The sequence below is a fragment of the Melanerpes formicivorus genome, unplaced genomic scaffold (assembly GCF_026170545.1).
Source record: "Melanerpes formicivorus ecotype bairdi unplaced genomic scaffold, bMelFor1.0.p_v2 SCAF_4, whole genome shotgun sequence".
In the NCBI taxonomy this organism is placed as follows: Eukaryota; Metazoa; Chordata; class Aves; order Piciformes; family Picidae; genus Melanerpes; species Melanerpes formicivorus.
The window spans coordinates 38,280,554-38,302,194 of NW_027142356.1; the positions used below are offsets into that span (position 1 = coordinate 38,280,554).

The 21,641-nt window shown below is 43.9% G+C and overlaps 1 protein-coding gene across 1 annotated transcript in view; it reads right to left on the reverse strand.

Moving 5' to 3' along the window:
• Positions 1-1,225: 1,225 nt before the first annotated feature.
• The window catches only part of CHIC2 (cysteine rich hydrophobic domain 2), a 30,966-nt gene continuing 10,550 nt past the window's right edge, over positions 1,226-21,641 (reverse strand). The window contains exons 4-6 of the mRNA XM_068137699.1: positions 6,588-6,644; positions 6,362-6,421; positions 1,226-1,419 (exon numbers count right to left, since the gene is read on the reverse strand). Coding sequence (XP_067993800.1) covers positions 1,369-1,419; positions 6,362-6,421; positions 6,588-6,644 — 168 coding nt within the window. The 3' untranslated portion in view covers positions 1,226-1,368. The remainder of the gene's footprint in view (positions 1,420-6,361; positions 6,422-6,587; positions 6,645-21,641) is intronic.

A 21,641-nucleotide genomic window follows, 5' to 3' on the forward strand; every position in this document is an offset into this window, starting at 1 on the left:
GCAATTAAAACCAGACAGACACCTGGGGATGAAGATATGTACAACTAAAGCAGAAGCAGAAGAAACAAAATACAACTGGCCTGACCCATCACAGCTCCAGTTGAAAACAAAAAAGAGACTTTGAAACATTTGTGCAGAAAATAAGCTTTGTAAACCCAAATGAGCAGGAGCAAGTGTGCAATAAATAATCCTCTGCCACATTTAACCTCCCACTGCTGCCCAGAGTGGCCTGCTTTAGTTCTAATGCAGGGCATTTGCACCTGGAACTGCACCGTTCCACCTTTCTTCTGTAACTCTTTATTTCTTCTGTGGCTTTGAAACAACACAAAACACAACACAAAACAAACAAAAGAAACCTGAAAGGTCCTCTTGGACCAGAAGTTTTAGTAAAACAAGTCCTTCTGCACTCCTGTGGACAGGATCTGGTAAACAGCAGGAATAAAGCTGAGACATGGCATTAGCCTGAATTAAAACAGCTACATTAGAAACTCCAATGCTGATATAATTTAACCTTAAAGTTCTACTAACCAGATGCATGCAATTCTCCCAGGCTGAGTAAAAGAACTCTTATTTTGGTGCTCTGTTGTGTTGCTTTTCTTTCCACCTTCAAATCAGACCACTTTCAGGACCAGCTGACAGGACATCTTCATGAGAAGCACAGAGATTACTTTTTTTAACCAATGCAATGACATTGGGGTTGCCAAAAAACCAGAAAAAGCAGCAGAGTTTCCAGGTGAAGTTGATCTCCTTCCTCTGTTGGTAGTAGTTCAGTAGCCCAAAGAACCAGAGGTATTTCTACTCGCCTAGCCCCTGACGTGCAGCTTAGGAAGATCTCAGAAGGTCTTTCAGCATGGAAATGGGTGAGGAAGTAAGACAAGGTACAGTCAATCAGTTGTGTCACTTTGGGGGGGGGGGTTAGAAAAAAATACCTGCTCACTTGTAGACCATTTTCAGCTGTGTATTTATAGTCAGAGATATGTACACACATCAGAAAAGACTTGAGGGGCGGGGGGGGGGGAAACAATAATCAAGATACATGAACAGAAGGAGTAAAAAGTAACAATAACTTAAGCAGAAGTTAACATCTGTGTGAAAATGCTTTGTAGGGTTTGACCAAATGCACTTAGAACATGCTATTTAAAACAAAAAAGAATAAAATAATGAACAAACAACAAATTCAAATCCAACCCCCCCCCCCCCAGCCCCAACCCCCCTCCTCCCCCCACACACACACAAACAAACAAAAGCATGAAAACACCACAAGATTCTGTAGAACCAATGCTTATGTTACCACCAGGAGAGCACCAAGCAAGGCACCATTGGAAAGACAACATACTTGAAAGTCAGTCTCTATAAATAAATCAAATGCTAATCTGGTCGAAAAATCGGTGTCTTTGGTAAAAATTCTATAAGGATGACCTGCATAAAAGGGAAACAAACAAAACACAACAGAGGCACAGCTGTTACAGGGGTGATAGCAGCAACCCTCTTCTCTAGCACAACAGACAGAAACACAATTCCAGGCAAATGCACTCATTTGAAACAATACAGTTTGAAACTAGGAGGTGCTGTGTGCAGAGGCAAGTTTCAATTTCACATGCCACTCCCTTCAGTCCCAACATGAATTCACTTAACAGAGGAATCTAAATCATCTTTACAGCTCGAAACTTGCACAGAAATTTCTGCCACCCCTTCATTGCCAAGTTGTTTCCACTAAATATGGGAGAATCTAAGTCATTTCTGTAGCTCAAAACTTGCACAGGAGTGCCTGTCACCCTTTAGTCCACAATTATTTTCACTTAATACAGGAAACTAAACCATCTTTGTGGTTCAAACCTTGCACAGAAATGTCGATCACCATCTATTTCCACACTCTTTTCACTCAGTATAGAATGGAATAAACCAGGTTGGAAGAGACCTTCAAGATCATCGCGTCCAACCCTTCAACCAATCCAACCCACCTAAACAGCTAACCCATGGCACCAAGCACCCCATTAAGTCTCCCCCTGAAAACCTCCACCCCCCCAGGTAGCACATTCCAATGGGCAATCACTCTCTCTGTATAGAACTTCTTCCTAACATCCAACCTAAACCTCCCCTGGCACAGCCTGAGACTGTGTCCTCTTGTTCTGGTGCTGGCTGCCTGGGAGAAGAGACCAACATCCACCTGTCTACAACCTCCCTTCAGGTAGTTGTAGAGAGTGATAAGGTCACCCCTGAGTCTCCTCTTCTCCAGGCTAAGCAACCCCAGCTCCCTCAGTCTTTCCTCACAGGGCTGCGTTCCAAACCCCTCACCAACTTTGTTGCCCTTCTCTGGACTCGTTCCAGCAAGTCAACCTCCTTCCTAAACTGAGGGGCCCAGAACTGGACACAGGACTCGAGGTGCGGCCTAACCGATATAGGAGTCTAAATCATTTTCATAGCTCAAAGCTGGCACAGAAATTTCTTTCACCCTTCATTTCCAAATTACTTCCACTTAAAATAAGAATCTAAAAAATGTTTGTAGCCCAAAACCTGCAGAGGAGTGTCTGTCACCCTTTAGTCCACAACTGTTTTCACTCAATATAGGAAACTAAGTCATCTTTGTGGTTCAAACCTTGCATAGGAATGTCGATCACCATCTATTTCCAAACTATTTTCACTTCACCTAGGAATCTAAACCATTTTCATAGCTCAAAACCTGCAGAAAAATGTCTGCCACCCTTCAGTCCCAAATTGTTTTCACTTAAAACAAGAATCTAAAATCATTTTTATAGCTCAAAGCTGGCACAGAAATTTCTGCAACCCTTCACTGCCAAATTACTTTCACTTAAAATAAGAATCTACATAGTTTTTGTAGCTCAAAACCTGCAGAGGAGTGTCTGTCACCCTTCAGTCCACAATCATTTTCACTTAATACAGGAAATTAAATCACCTTTATGGTTCAAACCTTGCACAGGAATGTCTGTCACCATCTATTTCCAAACTACTTTCACTCAATATAGGAGTCTAAATCGTTTTCATAGCTCAAACCTGGCACAGACATTTCTGTCACCCTTCATTCCCAAATTGTTTTCCTTAAATATGGGAATCTAAGTCATTCTTGGAGGCTCAAAACCTGCACAGAAATTTCTGTCACCCTTCACTGCAAAAGTATTTTCACTTAAAACAAGAGCCTGAAGAATTGTTAGAGCTCAAAACTTGCATAGAATTGTCTGCAACCCCTAATTTCAAATTTGACTTCAATTGATACAGGCATCTGGATCGTTTTCAGAGCTCAAAACCGGCACAGACACTTCTGTCACCCTTCATTTCCAACTTGTTTTCACTAAAGATGGGAATCTAAGTCATTTTTTTGTAGCTCAAAAGCTGCACAGGAATGTCTGTCAGCCTTCACCTCCAAGTTGTTTTCACTTACTGAAAATCTAAACCATTTTTGTGGCACAGAATTGTCTCTCACCCTTCATGTCAAAATCATTTTCACTTAAAATAATAATCTAAAGGATTTTTAGAGCTCAAATCTGGCAGAGAATTGTCTGCAATCCCCTAATTTCAAATTTTATTTCAATTAATATAGGAATCTGAATCATTTTCATAGCTCAAAACCTGCCCTGAGTTATCTGTCACCCTTCACTTCCAAATTACTTTCACTTCAAATAAGAATCTAAATAACTTTTGTAGCTCAAAAGCTGCTCAGGAATGAGGCTCACCCTTTGCAAAGTTCCCACAGCTAACGAACGTGACAGCAGCTAACCAGAAACTGAACTAATCCTCTTGCAGGATTATTCTTCTGGGCCTAACTCACATCTAGACATGCTACAGGCACACTCCAGAACACTACCCAAGGGTTCATCCTGCTTCCAATTAAAAAGTTGAAGAGAACGTTCACTGTGCATCTTTTCCCTTCAGAGAGGCAGTCAGAACACAGCAGGATGATTGTATTTGCAACACACAAATGCATCTGGCAGTACAACTAAGGGTTTTAGTTGTAAGGGGAGTTTGTCCTCCCAAGAAGTTAAACATTTGGACTGTAAAGGAGAACATCACTTGGCTACTTAAACATTTCTACTGAGCATCAGAAAAGTGGCAAGCCTCCCATTTTATTCCTGTGGCAAACACTTTGGGACATAATAAGTCTCAAACACAGGTGTCTGAAGTTTCTTTTTCGAGGCATTCAGAAGTAACTTAATTTTCAGAAGTGATGCAAGCTGCTCAAAGTCACTGCCAGTGGTCACTAACTGCATACTTGAGGTACCAGAGATTCTGATATTAGATTGGGCCTTAGGAACAGGATCTTTACCATGAGGGTGGTGGAACACCAGAACAGGTTGCCCAGGGAAGTAGTTGGGGCCCATCCCTGGAGATATTCAAGGTGAATATCCAGGTGGAGATATTCCAGGTGGAAAGGGCTCTGGGCAACCTGATCTAGCTGGGGATGTCCCTGCTGACTGCAGAGGGGGTTGGACTGGATGAGCTTTGGAGCTCCCTTCCAACCCAGACCATTCTATGATTCTATACTCAGGCAAGGTTTCAAAGAGAGCAAGAAGTAAAGCTGGCACACTGTGTTTATGCCAAAGGCCTAAGACTATCTTGTCTTTAATTTACCTATTTAATTTAGCATCTACAAAGAGTGGATTTAGAACCTCAGGTTAGCCAAGCACCAAGTTTGGGGTAGAAGACACTATTTAAATCACTTGGTTGGGGGGGGGGGGGGGGGGGGGAGAAGAGTAAGCATTTATTATTTACAACTCAATAATGAACATAACATTAAAGACAGTTTTAAAGAGAATAGCAAATAGCACTGAAAAGGAGAGTACAGAGCTCTTGTAAGGTGTTCTCATTAAATGTATCCAGAGATAATGCATCAGGTGTTTCACAACCTGAAAATAACAATCTTTGGTCTTTATCCTATAAAATTCCAAGCCCCTGCTTACCTATTGCTAATGTAAATAGGTCAAATGATGTGAAATTGTATGTAATAGAAGGAATGTTCATCTGTTGCTGTATAAAACTAGCACTGAATGGGTTTGGTGGTTTATTTTTCTCCAAGTGAATCTGCAAACCACTGGGTGGAACAATGTTTTCTGTGGAGAAGTAGAATTTTCAGTGAAATGAAACTCCCTTCATTTTCAGGGAAAGCTCAAATCTACTGCCTGAAATTTGCTTTGCTCCATTTCTCAGTCGCATTTCACCCACCTAAAACATAAGTGATTTTGTAGAACAAACCTTAGGAAAAAGCCTGCTCATTCAGTGAGCTGCAAGAAAAAAAAGGGCATTTTCAAGATTCAAAAATAAGATCTAATGTAAAAACAGAAAAAAAAAAAAGGGGAAGACTAAAAGATTCCTTTAATATCACTTCCAACTATTTAATCACTTCTGAAATTGTTATGTGCCTGCTAGCTTTGTTGTTTCAAAGAACAGACAGCAGGAACAGAAAAAGGGGAAGACTAAAAGAGATTCCTTTAATATCACTTCCAACTATTTAATCACTTCTGAGATTGTTATATGCATGATAGCTTTGTTGTTTCAAAGAACAGACAAAGTGCCACGTAGTAAAAGATGACAGATAAGTTGGAACTAATGCAGTAGATCTTTCTCAAAGGCTAATCTTTACTTTAACTGCTGCCTACTTCCCAGAGCATTAAGAGAAATGATCCAAATTCTAATGTTTACTTCAGTTTTGGCAGCTTCATTTCAGCCCATTCTATGCACCTCCAAGATATCTGGAAATAAAGAGAGCAAGGAGGCTGCAAACCCAGCAAACAAATCCCACGCTGGGCATTCCTCATTTCAAACTGCACGTAACTTCTCACTCTGTGTTTTGAAGAAGGGCTTAGCCAAAGACTGAAGTTTAAGACTCCAGAAACTGACTTGAAACAAAACAACAATCTTTTGCTGGCAGCAATTGGAGATAAAGATACTTTCAAGACAGTTGAGGTAAGGGGCAGTTAAAATCTAAAAAGGCTAAAGGTTTCTTAAGCTCCAACAGCTCAGCTGAAAGGTCTCCTTCCATACTTGGGGACTCGATTAGCATTATATAAACCAGCCATATCTGACTTGCTGCGTAACCAAAGTTGTGCTTATTCTTTATACAGCATCCAAAATTTCACACTCCATCAGCACATGTTGGAGCTATTTTATCTTGGCAATTAATTTATTATTTTTCAGAGCACAGTGAAGCCTTGTTTTCAACTCATTCATAACTTTATAAATCAGCCCCGCGCATCAAACCATGCATCTGTGAACCGTAGAAAATCCTTGCACTCAGGCTGATTAAGCTCCTGACACCTTTGCTGATTAATAATCACGGAAAAGAATAAGATCAGAAGCAAAATAAATGATCATTTAATAGAGAAACTCACAAAACAGCCCTTTAACTTACATATTCCATCATGTTATTCGTTTCACATTTCCTTTTGCTTAGTCTCCAATGCAAGCACAGCTAGACGAGGAGGGAAGCAAAGGAAGAAAAATGAGCTGTATTTTATTGCAGCACCCAGACTGAGCCATTTGTCCACCTTTCATATTTTTCGTTCAACAAAAGCATCTGTTTCCATACTGTGCAATTCAAACTCCAACAGTACGAAGCTGCTCCCCGCGGCACTCACCTTGTGGTATAACCTATTGTTTTCCCATTCTAATAACTTCTCAATCGATCTTCGTGTCTGGAAGACAAATGAGAAAGAATTTTACTCTTGACTGCCTTTAGAAAAACTTTGTTTTGCAGCTGCTTTTGTGTTGAAAAGGAGAGAGGTACAGGACAGTGACTGAGTACAGGGTGGTCTGAAGCGCTGGCAAAACTTCGCCGGTATTAAACAGTAACCGGGACAGAAGCGACTTTTTATGGCACCCAAAGAGCTGCCTGCAAACACTTCTGAACACACAAAAATAAAGCTTAGTTTCTGATTCTTAACAGCAGTTACAACTTCAAAACCACAGAAATCTTGAAGCCAGCTAAGTAGGAAAGCAAGATTGCTCTCTCAGTATCCGTGGTCTAAATGCACCTCTCCTAAGGTCAGCATGTAAACCGACAAACCTCGAGGCTGTTTTGCAGCCCTGTAGGTCAAGTACAACTATGCCCTGCTTTAGACAAAAGACTGATTTTTGTGGCATTTCTACCCAGATTTTAGACTGAAAACCCAATGGAGGAAGTTACAGTAAAGTGCACAAACGAACACTACTAAAGTAACAGTGAAGTGCTCAAATGAACGTCACCCAAGTTACAGCAAACTGCTCCAGCAGAGGTTCCGAAAACTGCGCTTTGTGCGCTGAGCAAAGCCAGCATTTAGGATTCTAAAGCAAAGTTTTACTGCCCATGCTGTCCATCCTTGACACTTCAGAGAGAATCCTGAAAGCTGTTCTGCACAGCTCTCAAGATTATGCACGCTGGTATTAAAGGCCGCCCTGTGCTGCAAAGTTTCACAGCGTTTGGGAGAGAATTATTCAGTTATATTTACATTGGAGAAATACATTCTGACATTTATGGTCATTTGACTGCCAGAATATATACTGCTTCGGCTCTAAATGGGATTTGCTCCTGACTATGAATAAAGAGAGGATAATTCATGGTGCCAGGTGTTAAGATGAGCCCGGCAGAGCTGCAGGTGCAAAAGGATGGCGCAATGACAAGGATCAAATACAACTTAGCGCAGCTGCAGCTTCCTTACAAGGCAGAGAGGGGTGAGGGGAAGGGATGAGAAAGCATCTTGCTGTTATTACTGCAAAGTACAAGCGCTGTAAACGAACCTTAACAAGTCAAGGAGAAACAACAACAACGTCTGAGTGAAAGAAACGGCTGGGCAACAAATCTCCCAGCAAAACCTTAACACCTGGATTTCCAAACGGGAGTTTCTCTCTACTTTCATGCCCAAGGGGGTGTGGGGAAAGACACCCAAGCATGTGCTGGGCTGCGGTCACATGATTCAAAATTAGCTCACTCCTATCCCTGAGCCATCACGGCACTGCATTTTTATCCCAGCTTCTTTTTAAAAAGCCCAAGTCAGGGAATTATCAGAAGGTGGATGTGCCAGTGACTAATTTATCACATCAACTGGGAACGGAGGATTTTGGGGGTTATTGTTATTATTATGTTTTTTAAGACAGTGCCCTTTAACAATCATCAGTAGACCTCACTTGTTTCTTTGTAAAGATAGCCTTTTAGAGTCTGCTCTCCTTTTAAATGAAAATAGGGCAGCAGTTATGGTCACACTTTTGTTAATTTAGTTGCCAGTCAGCTCCAAATCAAAAGAAAATAAGGCTGCAGAGTGTAATTAACATTCAGTTCAGTCGTTTTGTCCCTTGTCTAGCCCCCGAGCTTTGTTAAAATTGCCATCTGAATGCTGAAGGCTGTAGGGAAATCGATTTGATTCTAATCGCACCATGAAAAGAACATGATCTAACTGCTTTCAGCCCTCCGTAAATCTGTACTAGGTCTTTAGCACAATGCAACTTCCAATTTAAAAAGCACTGAATGTCTCGTCAATGACTTTGTGAAGAAAAAAGAACAAGGAGCAGACATAAAAATTCCAATAGTTGTTTAAGCATTAAAGTTCATTTGCATCACAGCAAACCTGAAAAGGGCTGACCTCTCAAACCGCCTCTCAGGTCTATGAAGTTGTAGCCTTGACAAGCTCACATTGACAGAGCTCATTGACTCTGAAAGGCTACTCTATCAATGGTGAAAAATGGCAATAGGTTCTACTCTGAGCAGGCATCTGCCTGCCCACCCGCTGCTAAACCAATGGCAAAACCGATTCAAAACCTGAATCTACCTTGTAATCTTCCTTTCCAGGAGCTTTTAATAATAGATTAAGATCACTATACAATTTAATTTCATTGTTTGCCCCAAAGAGTGTGAAAAACATCCAGGCTTTCCAAATTCCATTAAAATTACAGCGATATTACAATGCACAACACATCAATAAGAAACTGATAGGTAGTTAGGTGCTATTAATTGGGTTATTTAAATAAGAACCCAGTCTAAAGTAATCGGACTACCACGAGATCAAAAAAAACCTCGCAGCCTGCAGACCTCGATTATTTATCTTCCCTGAGCCTGAAGGACAAATCCTTCCCGTGGTGGAAGCCACAGCTCCCAGACCCCAGCGTATTGTCCCGGTAGAGACGGTAATTAAAAGGAGATTGCAAAAATATTTCTGCAAAGCCTCAGAGCTGGGAATTAATAATAATAATAACAATTAAAAACAAAGGGCAATGAATTACCCAGCATCACACAATTCACTCCAGTGAGTTTTCTGCCTGCTTGACAGGTGAAAAAAAGCACTTGCACGTGCAGCTTAATTAATCACTGCTCTTGACGTCTCAGTGATTTACAGTGAGGAGCAGGTGAGGATATACAAAACCAGAAAGGAACACTTGATTTGAGTGTAGCATTTCCAGCACACTAGGATGACAAGCTTATATATTCTATCAATGGGTGCACAGAAAAACCCATACAGCAAATTATTTGTTAGCCACAACAAAAGCACAAATTAAGTGGAAGAGAGAGAGTTACTTATTAGGAAGATTTAATACTAGCCAGCTTTTACATTGAGGTTTTTTGTTTTCTCCCTCCTCTTCTTCAAAACAACAACAAAAAAAACAACAACCCTCTAGTTCCATATTTAAGCAAAGCTAAAATTTCAATTCTAGTACACTTTAGAGCATAGCAAATGATAAAATATGCTTTGTAAGACAGAACATCAAGAAAGGGAAGTCTTTAATGTCAATCCACAGAATTTGGGCAGATAAAGCTCTTTAATCTCCCATGGAGCTGCAATGTGTAATGAAACATTCCTGTAACTCAACTGCTTCTTTCAAGATAGGAATCTTTGACATGAGCTTTTGAGAAAGAAAAAAAACCAAAACAACAACAAACTGCTACCAAAAAAACCCCAAAAGGCCAATTCAGAACACATTTTCACCAATGTTTATTGCTCCCAGGAAAATAAAGTTTTGCCCTTTAGACATGAAGGAGTAAAAAAATAAGAGGAAGATCAAGGATGAACTTTTCATGCAGAAACTAGGCAGGAGTGAATACAAATAGTGTGTTACCTGGATCACCATCAGAGAATGGGTTGGGTTGGAAAGGACCTCCAAAGGTCACCTAGCCCACCCTCCCCGCAGTCAGCAGGGACATCCTCCACTAGATCTGGCAGCCCAGAGCCCTGTCGTGCCTGACCTTGTGTATCTCCAAGAATGGGGCCTCCACTACCTCCCTGGGCAACCTGTTCCAGTGTTCTACTACCCTCATGTCTTTGCAGTGCTAAGTAAAGCCAGCTTACAACTCCAGGAGCAGTCCTGACCTGAACTGAGAGGCTGTGCAGCCACAGGCCCCTTCTTGCAGCTCATGAAGCCCTCTCACCTCCTGCTGTAAATCAGTTGACTGACTGGCACCACATTAAACAACAGGATCTTACATGGCTCCCAAAATGGTGCTAATTTGAGTACTGTCCTTGAGGACAGCAACAACAGCACATTTCACTATTAACTTTATTCACAGCTGACTGGGCACAACAGAAGCCTCTCCTGCTACACGCATTTGATCTTTGCCTGAAAACTCCAGAACAGATAAATGTAGTGCAACACCAGACCAAATGTAGTGCAGCAGCTAGAGATTTTCAAACTCCTTGGGGCAACTCTAGTCCAAGAAACAGTACCTAGAGACTTCCAAGCTCCTTTGGGATAACACAAGACTAATAAATAGCAGCTAGAGATTTTCAAACTCCTTAGGGCAACTCTAGTCCAAGAAACAGTACCTAGAGACTTCCAAGCTCCTTGGGGGTAACACAAGACCAATAAATAGTACCTAGAGACTTTCAAACTCCTTCACATAGAACTTTACCACAAGTACTGAAAACCAAACCAAGCCAACCAAACACCACTTGATGCTCAAATTTCCAAATGCAAAGAGACCAGTTAAAGCTGATCTTGGCTGATTTTCATATGGCCAGAATTTGCAGTGAAATTCTTCATGAAAGAAAGATGAAGATTCTGATCAGAGGTCTAGACATCTCTGCTCACTCAAAGAGAGAACCAATGGAAGCAGGAATCCTCCGTTCTCCAAACAAGCAGATAGCTGACTACAAAACTTATACCAAGTAAATTTAGTTATCAGCACAACCCATGAAACAGTCAGATGCTAACTGAGTTGCATGACTCTAAGCTCACTTTCAACATGCCAGAACGTCTCTGAAGTCAGTTTTGAGGCCCATACTGGTGCCACAAAAATGCTCAAGCCGTATCACAGCATCATAGAATGGTTTGAGTTGGAAGGGAGCCTGAAGATCATCCAACATCCCTGACACAGCAGGGTCACCTTCTCCCAGACCAGGTTGCTCAAATTGTTGAATCATAGAATTGTTTCAGTTGGAAAAGACCTCTAAGATCACCAAGTCCAACCACTGACAGAACATCACCATAGCCACCAAACCACGTCCTGAAGAGCCATGTCTACAGGGTTGTTTTTAACCCCTCCAGGGACAGTGACTCCCTGGGCAGCCTTTCCAACGCCTGACCACTCTTTCTCTAAGGGAATTTTCCTATTACCTCAAGTAAACCTCCCCTGCTGCAACTTGACTCCACTTCCTCTTGTTTTATCACTTGATACCAGGGAGAACAACCCTCACTTCACTCCAAACTCCTTTCAGGGAGTTGTAAAGAGCAACAGGGTCTCCCCTCAGCCTCCCCTTCTCCAGACTAAACAGCTCCAGTTCCCCTGCCACCCCTCAAGACTTGTTCTGCAGACCTTTAACCATCTTTATTGCCCTTCATTTAGTGTGGGGACTAAAATTGAACACAGTACTTGAGGTGTGGCCTTACCAGTGCAGAGTAGGATCACAAGATCCTGTAGGATCACCTACAGGAAGGATCTGGAGGTGCTGGGACATGAGAGAAGTGCCATGAGATTGAGCAGAGGGCTGGAGCTCCTCCTCTATGAGGACAGACTGAGGGAGTTGGGGTTGTTCAGTCTGGAGAGGAGAAGGCTCCAAGGAGATCTAATTGTGGCCTTCCAGGATCTGAAGGGGTCTGCAAGAAAGCTGGGGAGGGACTTTTGAGGATGTCAGGGAGTGATAGGACTGGGGGAGATGGAGCAAAACTAGCAGTGGGGAGATTCAGTTTGGATGTTAGGAAGAAGTTCCTCCTCCTGAGGATGGTGAGAGACTGGCACAGGTTGCCCAGGGAGGTGGTGGCAGCCTCATCCCTGGAGGATTTTAAGGCCAAGCTGAATGTGGCTCTGGGCAACCTGGTGTAGTGTGAGGTGTCCCTGCCCATGGCAGGGGGGTTGGAACTAGATGATCCTTGAGGTCCCTTCCAACCCTGACAAGTCTATGATTCTATGACTTCCCTACTGCTGGCCACACCAACAAGCATAGAAATTACCAAGGAAAGTTCCTGAAAGTTGATTATTATAAAGACTGAGAGAAATTTCCCCTCAAATGCAGACAATCCAAAATTCCCAAGATGCTAACTTGGTATTTCAGCCATCAGAGATTCTAAGCTGTCCTACAAGAGCTAAGTCACCAAGTAAAGATAGCTAGCTGCTTTCTGTAATGAGGTGACAGTGACTGGAGTGGAAAGTTCATGCTATGGAATAGCCTTGTAGAAGAAATGGTCTTGACCTTGGCAAACCACACTTCCCTGGAGAAGGCCTGAATGAGATGAGGGAAATCCCATTTCACAGGCAGGCAGATGTTGAGCTGCTCCATGAAGCATCAGGATAACTGATGCTGTTACCTGAATTTGTAAAGACAGATTTGTAACTCTTACTCTAGGATTAAATTCTAGCTCTGATTCTCTGTCATTACAAAGAAACAAAAGCCTTGAAGCCACAACTCCTCCAAGGAAATTCCTCAGATCTGACCATGCCAAACTAAAGCATTCACCTCCTGCTGAACAACACCATCTCAGGAAGAGCTGAAGATGAGAACTGACCATGCCAGGGATGAAAGCAGAAGTGAATCTGCACCACATACCTCATCTGGTGTCATCCACTGTGGGAAATGATGAACCAAGCCTGGATGGAATTTCCACCTCCCCCTTCTCTTTTAGGGTTACAGCAATGCTGTTTTGGGCCTCCTAATTTCCAAAACACCCAGAAGTATGCTCTGGAACACAGTTCAAGGCCAGAGCAGGTGGAGAAACTAAAGAATCTCAGGTTACATCTCTATTAGGGAATGAAACCGTGCCCAGAAACATTCCCATTCACTTGCAGCCAGCTGGCAGGGAGCAGCTTACATCTCTATCAGTTAAGTTTTCATAATCTCCAAAGCACTCACAGTGCCTGCAGCATTCTGATAATGCCTAGGAACTGTTACACAATGCAGCCCCAGAGCCTGCCAGGGACCTCTCTAAGAGTACAAATTATAAAGCATCAATTCCTAGGAACACTCCCAGCTTTAATTTATTAGTGTGTAGGAAGCCTTTGACTCCTGCTGCTAAGAGTGTCTCAGGGCAGGGGCAAAGAATGGAGGAGAAGCTACATGGCCAAAGAGACTGAAAGGCAGCACAGCTTAACAAAGTAATTCCAGAAGGCCCTTTAAAATCCAACAGCTGACTAGTGTGCATGCTGAAGGGAACGATCCCTCTGGAAGAGGTGACTTCTACAGTGCCCTGCCTGTGTAGGATTGAACCAGAGAATGACTCAACCCTAAGCAGGTTGATCCTGCAGCTGCTTAATCAATTTAGAAAAATGAAATCTGGCTACTTAAAACCAAACCCCACACAAACATTTTTCAGCACCATCACTGCTCCAAACCCTGCCATTTATTCCCAAATGAAGCAAAAGCAATCTTTGAGGTACAAACACCAAGCCCCTCCCCATGTCTATTTGCTATGGCAGCAGCCCTGTCAAGCCTTTGGTCTCCTCTTTTGGAGAGGAGCTGCCTCCCCCCATCCTCCCAACTGCTTTGTCAGCAGCCATGCTTCCTGAACTACTCGGGGTTTGTCACTGCTAAACAACAAGTTACTTTCTTCATACATAGTGCTTGAGTTCCTGAGAGTGCTCCACTTAAGCAGAATGTAACATCTCACCCTTGTTTAATAAACTGCAGAAAGTAAACACATGCCAGAGCAAGACTACCCTGAGAAAATGCAAGAGGCACAAAGTGTCAGCACCCCACCCTGGCCAGCAGCCTATTCTGCTTTTGATGGTTTACAGTACCAGTCTTAACAGATCAGTGTTCACTGAGGTGCTTCCTACTTTGTTTTGTCCTATGGATGTCAGGCAATTTTGCACTCAGACTCTCATTGCTCTCTACAACTACCTGAAGGGAGGTTGGAGCCAGGTGGGGGTTGGTCTCTTCTCCCAGGCAAGCAGCACCAGAACAAGAGGACACAGTCTCAAGCTGTGCCAGGGGAGGTTCAGGCTGGATGTGAGGAAGAAATTCTTCCCAGCAAAAGAGAATCATCATTGGGATGTGCTGCCCAGGGAGGTGGTGGAGTCACCATCCCAGGAGGTGTTTGAGAAAGGCCTGAATGAGGCCCCTGGTACCCTGGTTGAGTTGATCAGATGGTGTTGGGTGATAGGTTGGACTTGATCTCAAAGGTCTTTTCCAACCTGGTTAATTGTGTATTCTGTATCTTCTCAGTGCTTGCATGTGCTCTCCCATTTGGCACCATCTACAACTTGCTAAAGGCAGACTTTTGAGAAATGATCCTTCCCAACCTGATTTCCAAATCTCACTTGAGGGCAGGGTTGGCATCCAGAAGGATCTTGACAGGTTTGAGAAGTGGGCCAGTGCCAACTGCATGAGGTTCAACAAGCCCAAGTGACAGGGCCTGCATCTGGGTTGGGCAATTTGCTGCCCAGGGAGGCTGTGGCTGCCTCCTGCCTGGGGGTGCTGAAGGCCAGGCTGGATGAGACCTTGAGCAGCTGAGTCTAGCTGAGAGGTGTCCCTGGGCATGGTGAGAAGGCTGGAGGAGATGAACTCTGAGGTCCCACCCAAGATTTAGCACACTCCCTATAGAAACCAAAGACACATGCTGCATTTCAGACTAACACAAGCCCTCTTATGAAGAAGACAGGAAACAGAAAAAAATCACTTCAGAATATGTCTTTTTGTAACACTAAAGGAGCTGCATGTGACCTATAAAGAACAAAGTCATCTTTTGTGTTTTACTGACACTTTTAGGTATCTTTCACACCAATCTTTATTGCTCTGACCCACCCCAGCAGGTTTGCAGATTAAAAGAGGGGACAGAGCTATCAGCTCCTACACCTTATCCACCAACTCACTACTCTGCCCTTCAGGAAAGCATGTGAAAAACATGATAAACCTTTAGAGGATGCCCTGAAGGAAATAAAATCTGATTTCAGATAGAGGAGAAACTAGTAGTAGAATAATCAGAGCTATGCACATGAGGATCTACATTTACAGTGTGCTACAAGCTTTGCCACTTGAAGTTCAGCATGGGGAGGACTCCTGGACTCTTCTGTCCAAAATGACAAGTGAACAATTTCAAAAGAAATAATCATAGTAGTATCATAGTATCAGTCAGGGTTGGGAGGCACCACAAGGATCATCTAGTTCCAACCCCCCTGCCATGGGCAGGGACACCCCACACTAGAGCAGCCTGGCCAGAGCCTCAGCCAGCCTGGGCTTAAACACCTCCAGGGACAGGGCCCCAACCACCTCCCTGCACAACCCATTCCAGGGCTTCACCACTCTCATGGGGAAGAACTTCCTCCTCACCTCCAGCCTGAATCTCCCCACCTCCAGCTTCATTCCATTCCCCCTAGTCCTATCACTACCTGAGATCCTGAGCAGTCCCTCCCCAGCCTTCCTGTAGCCCCCTTCAGATCCTGGAAGGCCACAATGAGGTCACCTGGGAGCCTTCTCTTCTGCAGACTGAACAGCCCCAACTCCTTCAGTCTGTCCTCATAGGAGAGGTGCTCCAGCCCTCTGCTCATCCTTGTGGCCCTTCTCTGGACACCTTCCAGCACCTCCAGATCCCTCTTGTAAGCTCGGGGGTCATGTAACTAATAATATGCCAGAGCTCAGGCTTCCAACTCTTTTAAAGCTTTGATTTCATAGCCAATACTAAAATAAAAAACCCAAACCAATAATAATTAAAATAATAAAAATATAATAATACTTATTCTTATTATTTAACATTTTAAAAGTATGAGTCTGAACAAACTTGAAGACAATGCTCTAGTGTGAGGTGTCGCTGCCCATGGCAGAGGGGGTGGAACTGGATGATCCTGGAGGTCCCTTCCAACCCTAACAATTCTATGATCAAAAATGCTCTACTTGGAAAGCTTTAATAAGCTGCACAGAGCCAATACAGAGATCAGGTGTCTTAGTGTAAACATAATAAGCTCCTAAGTGCAATGTCAGTTGTCACAACAGGCTTCAAAACCAAGGTACCTTCCTTCTTACTTAGTTGCCTTGAGGACCTGCCTGAAAAAGCATTATGGTATTAGTGTATCTCCAGTGCCAGGTCCCTGGCAGACAGGGCAGAGGAGAAAAAGCCTTCCCTCAGTCTTAAAGAGAAGTGCAATATATTGCCAGCTTCAATGAACTGAGCCAGTGCATTGTATGATCAGCATCATCCACTGCAGCATTTAAGCACATTCACTGCAGCCCCTTCACCACCACACATTTAATTTCATCAATACTTTTGGAAGTTGTAATTAGCTGTAATGTTTATACAGCACTCTGAAGATGTAAACTGCTACATAAGTGACAACTAATGACAAGAGGCTTAAGCAGCATTCTGCAGCTTTGTGGGAATTCACAAACAAACCAGCAGCTCTTGAATGTATTGGTAGAGCTCACCATTAAATATCTCACTCTATTCATGTTAAAGAGACTGGCCAGGAACCTTCTGAAACAGGCAATTGCCACGTACAATACCAGCTTGGAAGGAATCAGGCAGTCCTGCCATTCTAGCACAGCTTTCATTGTTACTGCTCCTCTTGAAATTATTTACCCTCTCTGCACATTGGGAACCCCAGCATTTAGTTGAGGCAGAAAATGAGTGTCAATTCCTTTTGAGCAAGTGGCTTCAAGCGGGCACCTCGGCCTGGAGTGCTTTGGGAATTATAATTCATTAGCTCATTGGGGTTTTTTTAATTTAAAGAGCAGTAACTTAAAAGCTTCATGTTCATTTGTACAATCTGGAGCTTGTCCCAGAAAGGATGGTATGAGCTACAAGAAAAACTGTGGAAGATCATTGATGATCTCTGCAAACAAGGGACTCTACTTCCTCTAACTTTCTCGCAGCTTTTGTTCACTAAAATCGAATCAAAGCCACATTAAAAGAAGGAGAGGCAATAAGATACTGAATCAAATGGAGCATTTATGCTGCTGGTGAAGAGTAGCAGGCTTTTCCTCAAATACCTCAATGCAAAAAGAAGAAAGGAAGCAATACAAAGGCTTCCAACACTGGCACTGAACGAGCCACTGAAAAGAAAAACACAGCAAAGGGAAAGCTTTCATTGCATGGAAATGCATTAAACTGATATCATTCACAATTAAGCTTGCAACTGTCTGTGACTTAAACTCTGAGTTTGAAGCACCTACTGACTTAGAGACAAGCCCAGAACCTATTTATCATTGCACAGAAAAAAAGCAAATATTCCCATTACAAACTTTCAAGAACAAGAGGACACAGTCTCAAGCTGTGCCAGGGGAGGTTCAGGCTGGATGTGAGGATGAAGTCCTCCCCAGAAAGACTGACTGTCTGCCCAGGGAGGTGGTGGAGTCACCATCACTGGAGGTGTTTAGGAAGAGCCTGGCTGAGGCACTTGGTGCCATGGCTTAGTTGATTAGATGGTGTTGGGTGATAGGTTGGACTCGATGATCTCAGAGGTCTTTTCCAACCTGGTTAATTCTGTATTTCAGAGCTCCTATTTACATCTGTGATAGCAGAAGTCATCAAAAGGTGGTGAAAAACACAGAATGCAGAGAAAGATTAAGAGGATGATTGCAACTTCAAACTCAGAAGCTTCAGCTTTTCTTTTGTCTGTGTGGAGGCTTTTAAGGCCAGGCTGGATGTGGCTCTGGACAACGTGCTCTAGTGTGAGGTGTCCCTGCCCATGGCAGGGGGGTTGGAACTGGATGATCCCTGAGGTCCCTTCCAACCCTGACAACTCTATGATCCTATGTGAACCTTAAAGAAAGGTCCCTGTGAAACAAAAGAGTTGCAAAGCAGACCAGCAGTTTAAAAGTGGTAGACTGATTCAGCCTCATTAAAACAGGCAGCTTTCAACTGGTCCTTCCGAGAAAAAACTGCTTTTCTTTGTATCAGAAGCAAGCAATTGTGTCCTTCAGAAACAACCCCACTCTGCTGGTTTGCTGCAACAAAACTCATTTGTCTGTCTTGTAGTCCATGGAATCAAAGAATGGCTCAGGTTAGAAGGGACATCAGAGATCATCTACTTCAACCTCCCACCATGGGCAAGGACACATCTCTGCTAGACTCAGCTGCTCAAGGCCTCATCAAACGGGCCCTGAACACCCCCATGGAGGAGGCAGCCACAACCTCTCTGGGCAGCCTGGGCCAGAGTCTCAGCAGCCTCCTGCTGAACAACTTCTTCCTCAGCTCCAATCTAACCCTGCTCTGCCTCAGCTTCAAACCATTCCCCCTTGGCCTGTCTGCAGACACCCTGAGGAGAAGTCCCTCTGCAGCCTTCCTGCAGGATCCCTTCAGGTTCTGGCAGGCAGCTCTGAGGTCCCCCCAGAGTCTTCTCTTCTCCAGGCTGAACACCCCCAGCTCCCTCAGCCTGTGCTCACAGCAGAGCTGCTCCAGCCCTTGGATCATCTTTTTGGCCTCCTCTGGACTCTTTTCAACAGCTCTGTGTCCTTCTGCTGGGGACACCAGAACTGGATTCAGTACTCAAGCTGGGGTTCTCACAAGAGCAGAGCCAAGGGGCAGAATCTTGCCCTGCTGCCCACACACCTCTGGCTGCAGCCCAGCACACAGCTACCTTCAGGGCTGCATGAGGGCACTGCTGGCTCCTGGGGAGCTGCTCAGCAACCAACCCCCCCAAGTCTCTTCCTTCAGAGCTGCTCCCAACACACTCTGCACCCAGCCTGGATTTGTGCCTGGGACTGGCCTGACCCAGATGCAGGACCTTGCACTGTTACTTGTTGAACCTCAGGCCTGTCAAGATCCTTCTGGATGCCATCCCTGCCCTCAGGTGAACCCACCACACAGCTTGGTGTCATCTGCCAACCTGCTGAGGGTGCAGGCATCAGTGGGAACGAAACCCATTGCACTTAAAAGCTGAAGGGTAGAAACATGAACACATCAGCCTGGGTCTCCATTCCCCCAAGAAATTAATCCTACCTATTGAGACTATTATCTATGGCTGGAGTCTGGCCAGTGAAAGGAGACCTGAAGAAGTCAAAGAATGGAAGATTACGTGATCAACACAACCCTCTTCCAAGGCACAGATGAGCAGCAGTACAAGAATTGAGCCATGATTACTTCCCCCATCAGTCTGCTGTGCATCAGCAAATCTGTGGCACTAGCAACAATCAGTTTAGGGATTTACATTTTATTTCAGTAGCAGAGTATCAGATTGCTTTTTCTCTCAGTCCTACTGGAACCTAGAAGCAGCAGGTTGTGTTTACAGCTGTTGTCAGAGCAGCTCCAGGTCATTTACATCACGATTTCTCACTTAGAGGAAAATACACAGCATCAGCTTCCTGCACTTGTCACTGCCCTTTGACTTAAACTGATGCACAGTCCTGCAGAAAAGAAAAACCTTGCAAGCTTGTGGATGCAATTCAGTAGTGAGACCTTCACAGGCACAAAACCTTCAACTCCAGGTAAGAGGGATTTAAAGAGTCTAAATCACTTTGCACTTGCCTGATCTGGGTGTAGTAAGAAATGTTGAATCCAGCCATTCCTACACAAGCAACTCTGCAAATATGCCTCTGAAAACATTGCACAGCTCTCCTCCTTACCTTCTCTACCAGAAAAAGTCTCACCCAGCTAGGTCCAGGATCAAGAGCTGTAGTTTGGAGAAGTATTTTTATCCCTTTTAGTTTGTCTTTAAGAACCCAAGTTGATTACTCTCAACACAATACCCCCCAGATGCTTGAGGTTTGGGTTCTCTGTCTGACAGAACACTCTAAGCAGACATCTATTTAGTGCTGCTGACCTGGACAAATGATGCTGCCACAGGACCTGAAGCCTCCAGACTGACTGAAATGCTCTGGAGGAATACTCAAACTGCCTAGGCAATTATTCAGTGCCATCAGTGCATTCCAACACTGTGCCATCCACGGTGCAACAGCACACTGTGTTTAGGAAACTGAATCCTAACCTCAATGCTGGAAATCAGAGCTTGAGCCACCCCATTTGAAGAGGAAGAAGAGCTGGGAAGCTCCTTAAATGTCTCTTGGTATCAACTTTACCAGGAGATATGCAACACTTACTGACAATCTGGGTCAACAAACCTCTAGGATGACTTCTGGAAGGTGAGCTTTAGATTTCTGTCCTTGTTCCTGCTGACCATTCTCTTTCTGGGACTCTTCTGTCCTTTTGCAGTCTGTACATTACAGCAACAATTACATCACTAACCTTTCTTCTCCTCTGAACAGAGCATCCATGTTTGGATTGCCTTTTTTTTCCCCCACAGATTCATCCTTTTGGAGTTTACCTTAACTCCTTTCCACACAAACTTCAAACAGAAGCACTTCTCTGTTGCTTCACCAGGTTGCCACACAGAACCTCCTTCCTCACCATCAAGCTCTGTTTTATGGCCCCAGATACCCCAAGCTCTTGCTTTGTATCTGGCTTTGTTTAGCAATGTAGAAAATGTTGAGTATTTGTGACTCTTGGCAATACATTAAGAAGGCAGAGTTTAGAAGATGAGGGTTTGTGACATCACCCTCTACCACATGCCATCCCTGCTATCATTTCTTGCTACAGCAGCAGATTATGAGAGAAACAAAAAATGGGTCAACCTGAAGAGTTCCACAAGCTCTCTCCTTTAGAAGTCCATGGACATCAGCAATGAAAGCTACCCTGGTGTTTGTAATGAACAGAGCTAGGTCTAGATTGGTAAAGGTGGTCTTCTCTGCAAGCTAGTTAAGTCATAGGATTACAGAATCCTCATGGTTGGAAGGGACCTCAAGGCTCAGCCAGCTCCAACCCCCCTGCCATGGGCAGGGACACCTCACACCACAGCAGGTTGCTCACAGCCACATCCAGCCTGGCTGCAAACACCTCCCTGGGCAGCCTGTGCCAGGCTCTCACCACCCTCATGAGGAACAACTGCTTCCTAACATCCAGTCTGAATCTCCCCATTTCTCATTTTGTTCCATCCCCCCCAGTCCTATCCCTCCCTGACACCCTCAAAAGTCCCTCCCCAGCTTTCTTGTAGTCCCCTTCAGATACTGGAAGGCCACAATTAGGCCTCCTTGGATCCTTCCCTTCTCCAGACTGAACAACCCCAACACTCAGTGTGCTTGTCTCCTGAAGAAATAAGTAAACTACAATTTCTTGCAGCAGACTTTCAGGGTATGGACATACAACCATGCCACAGGGGACTTAGCAGTTTGACAGCTCAGAGATAGAAAACTTAGGCTTTGGTATAATCCATACTGGTGCCAACATTTGGTTTTTTTCTTCACAGACTCCAATGTCACCAGGAGGCTTTTCTGCCTTCTTCTTCAGATAATTAAAACTAGCCTTAAATAATC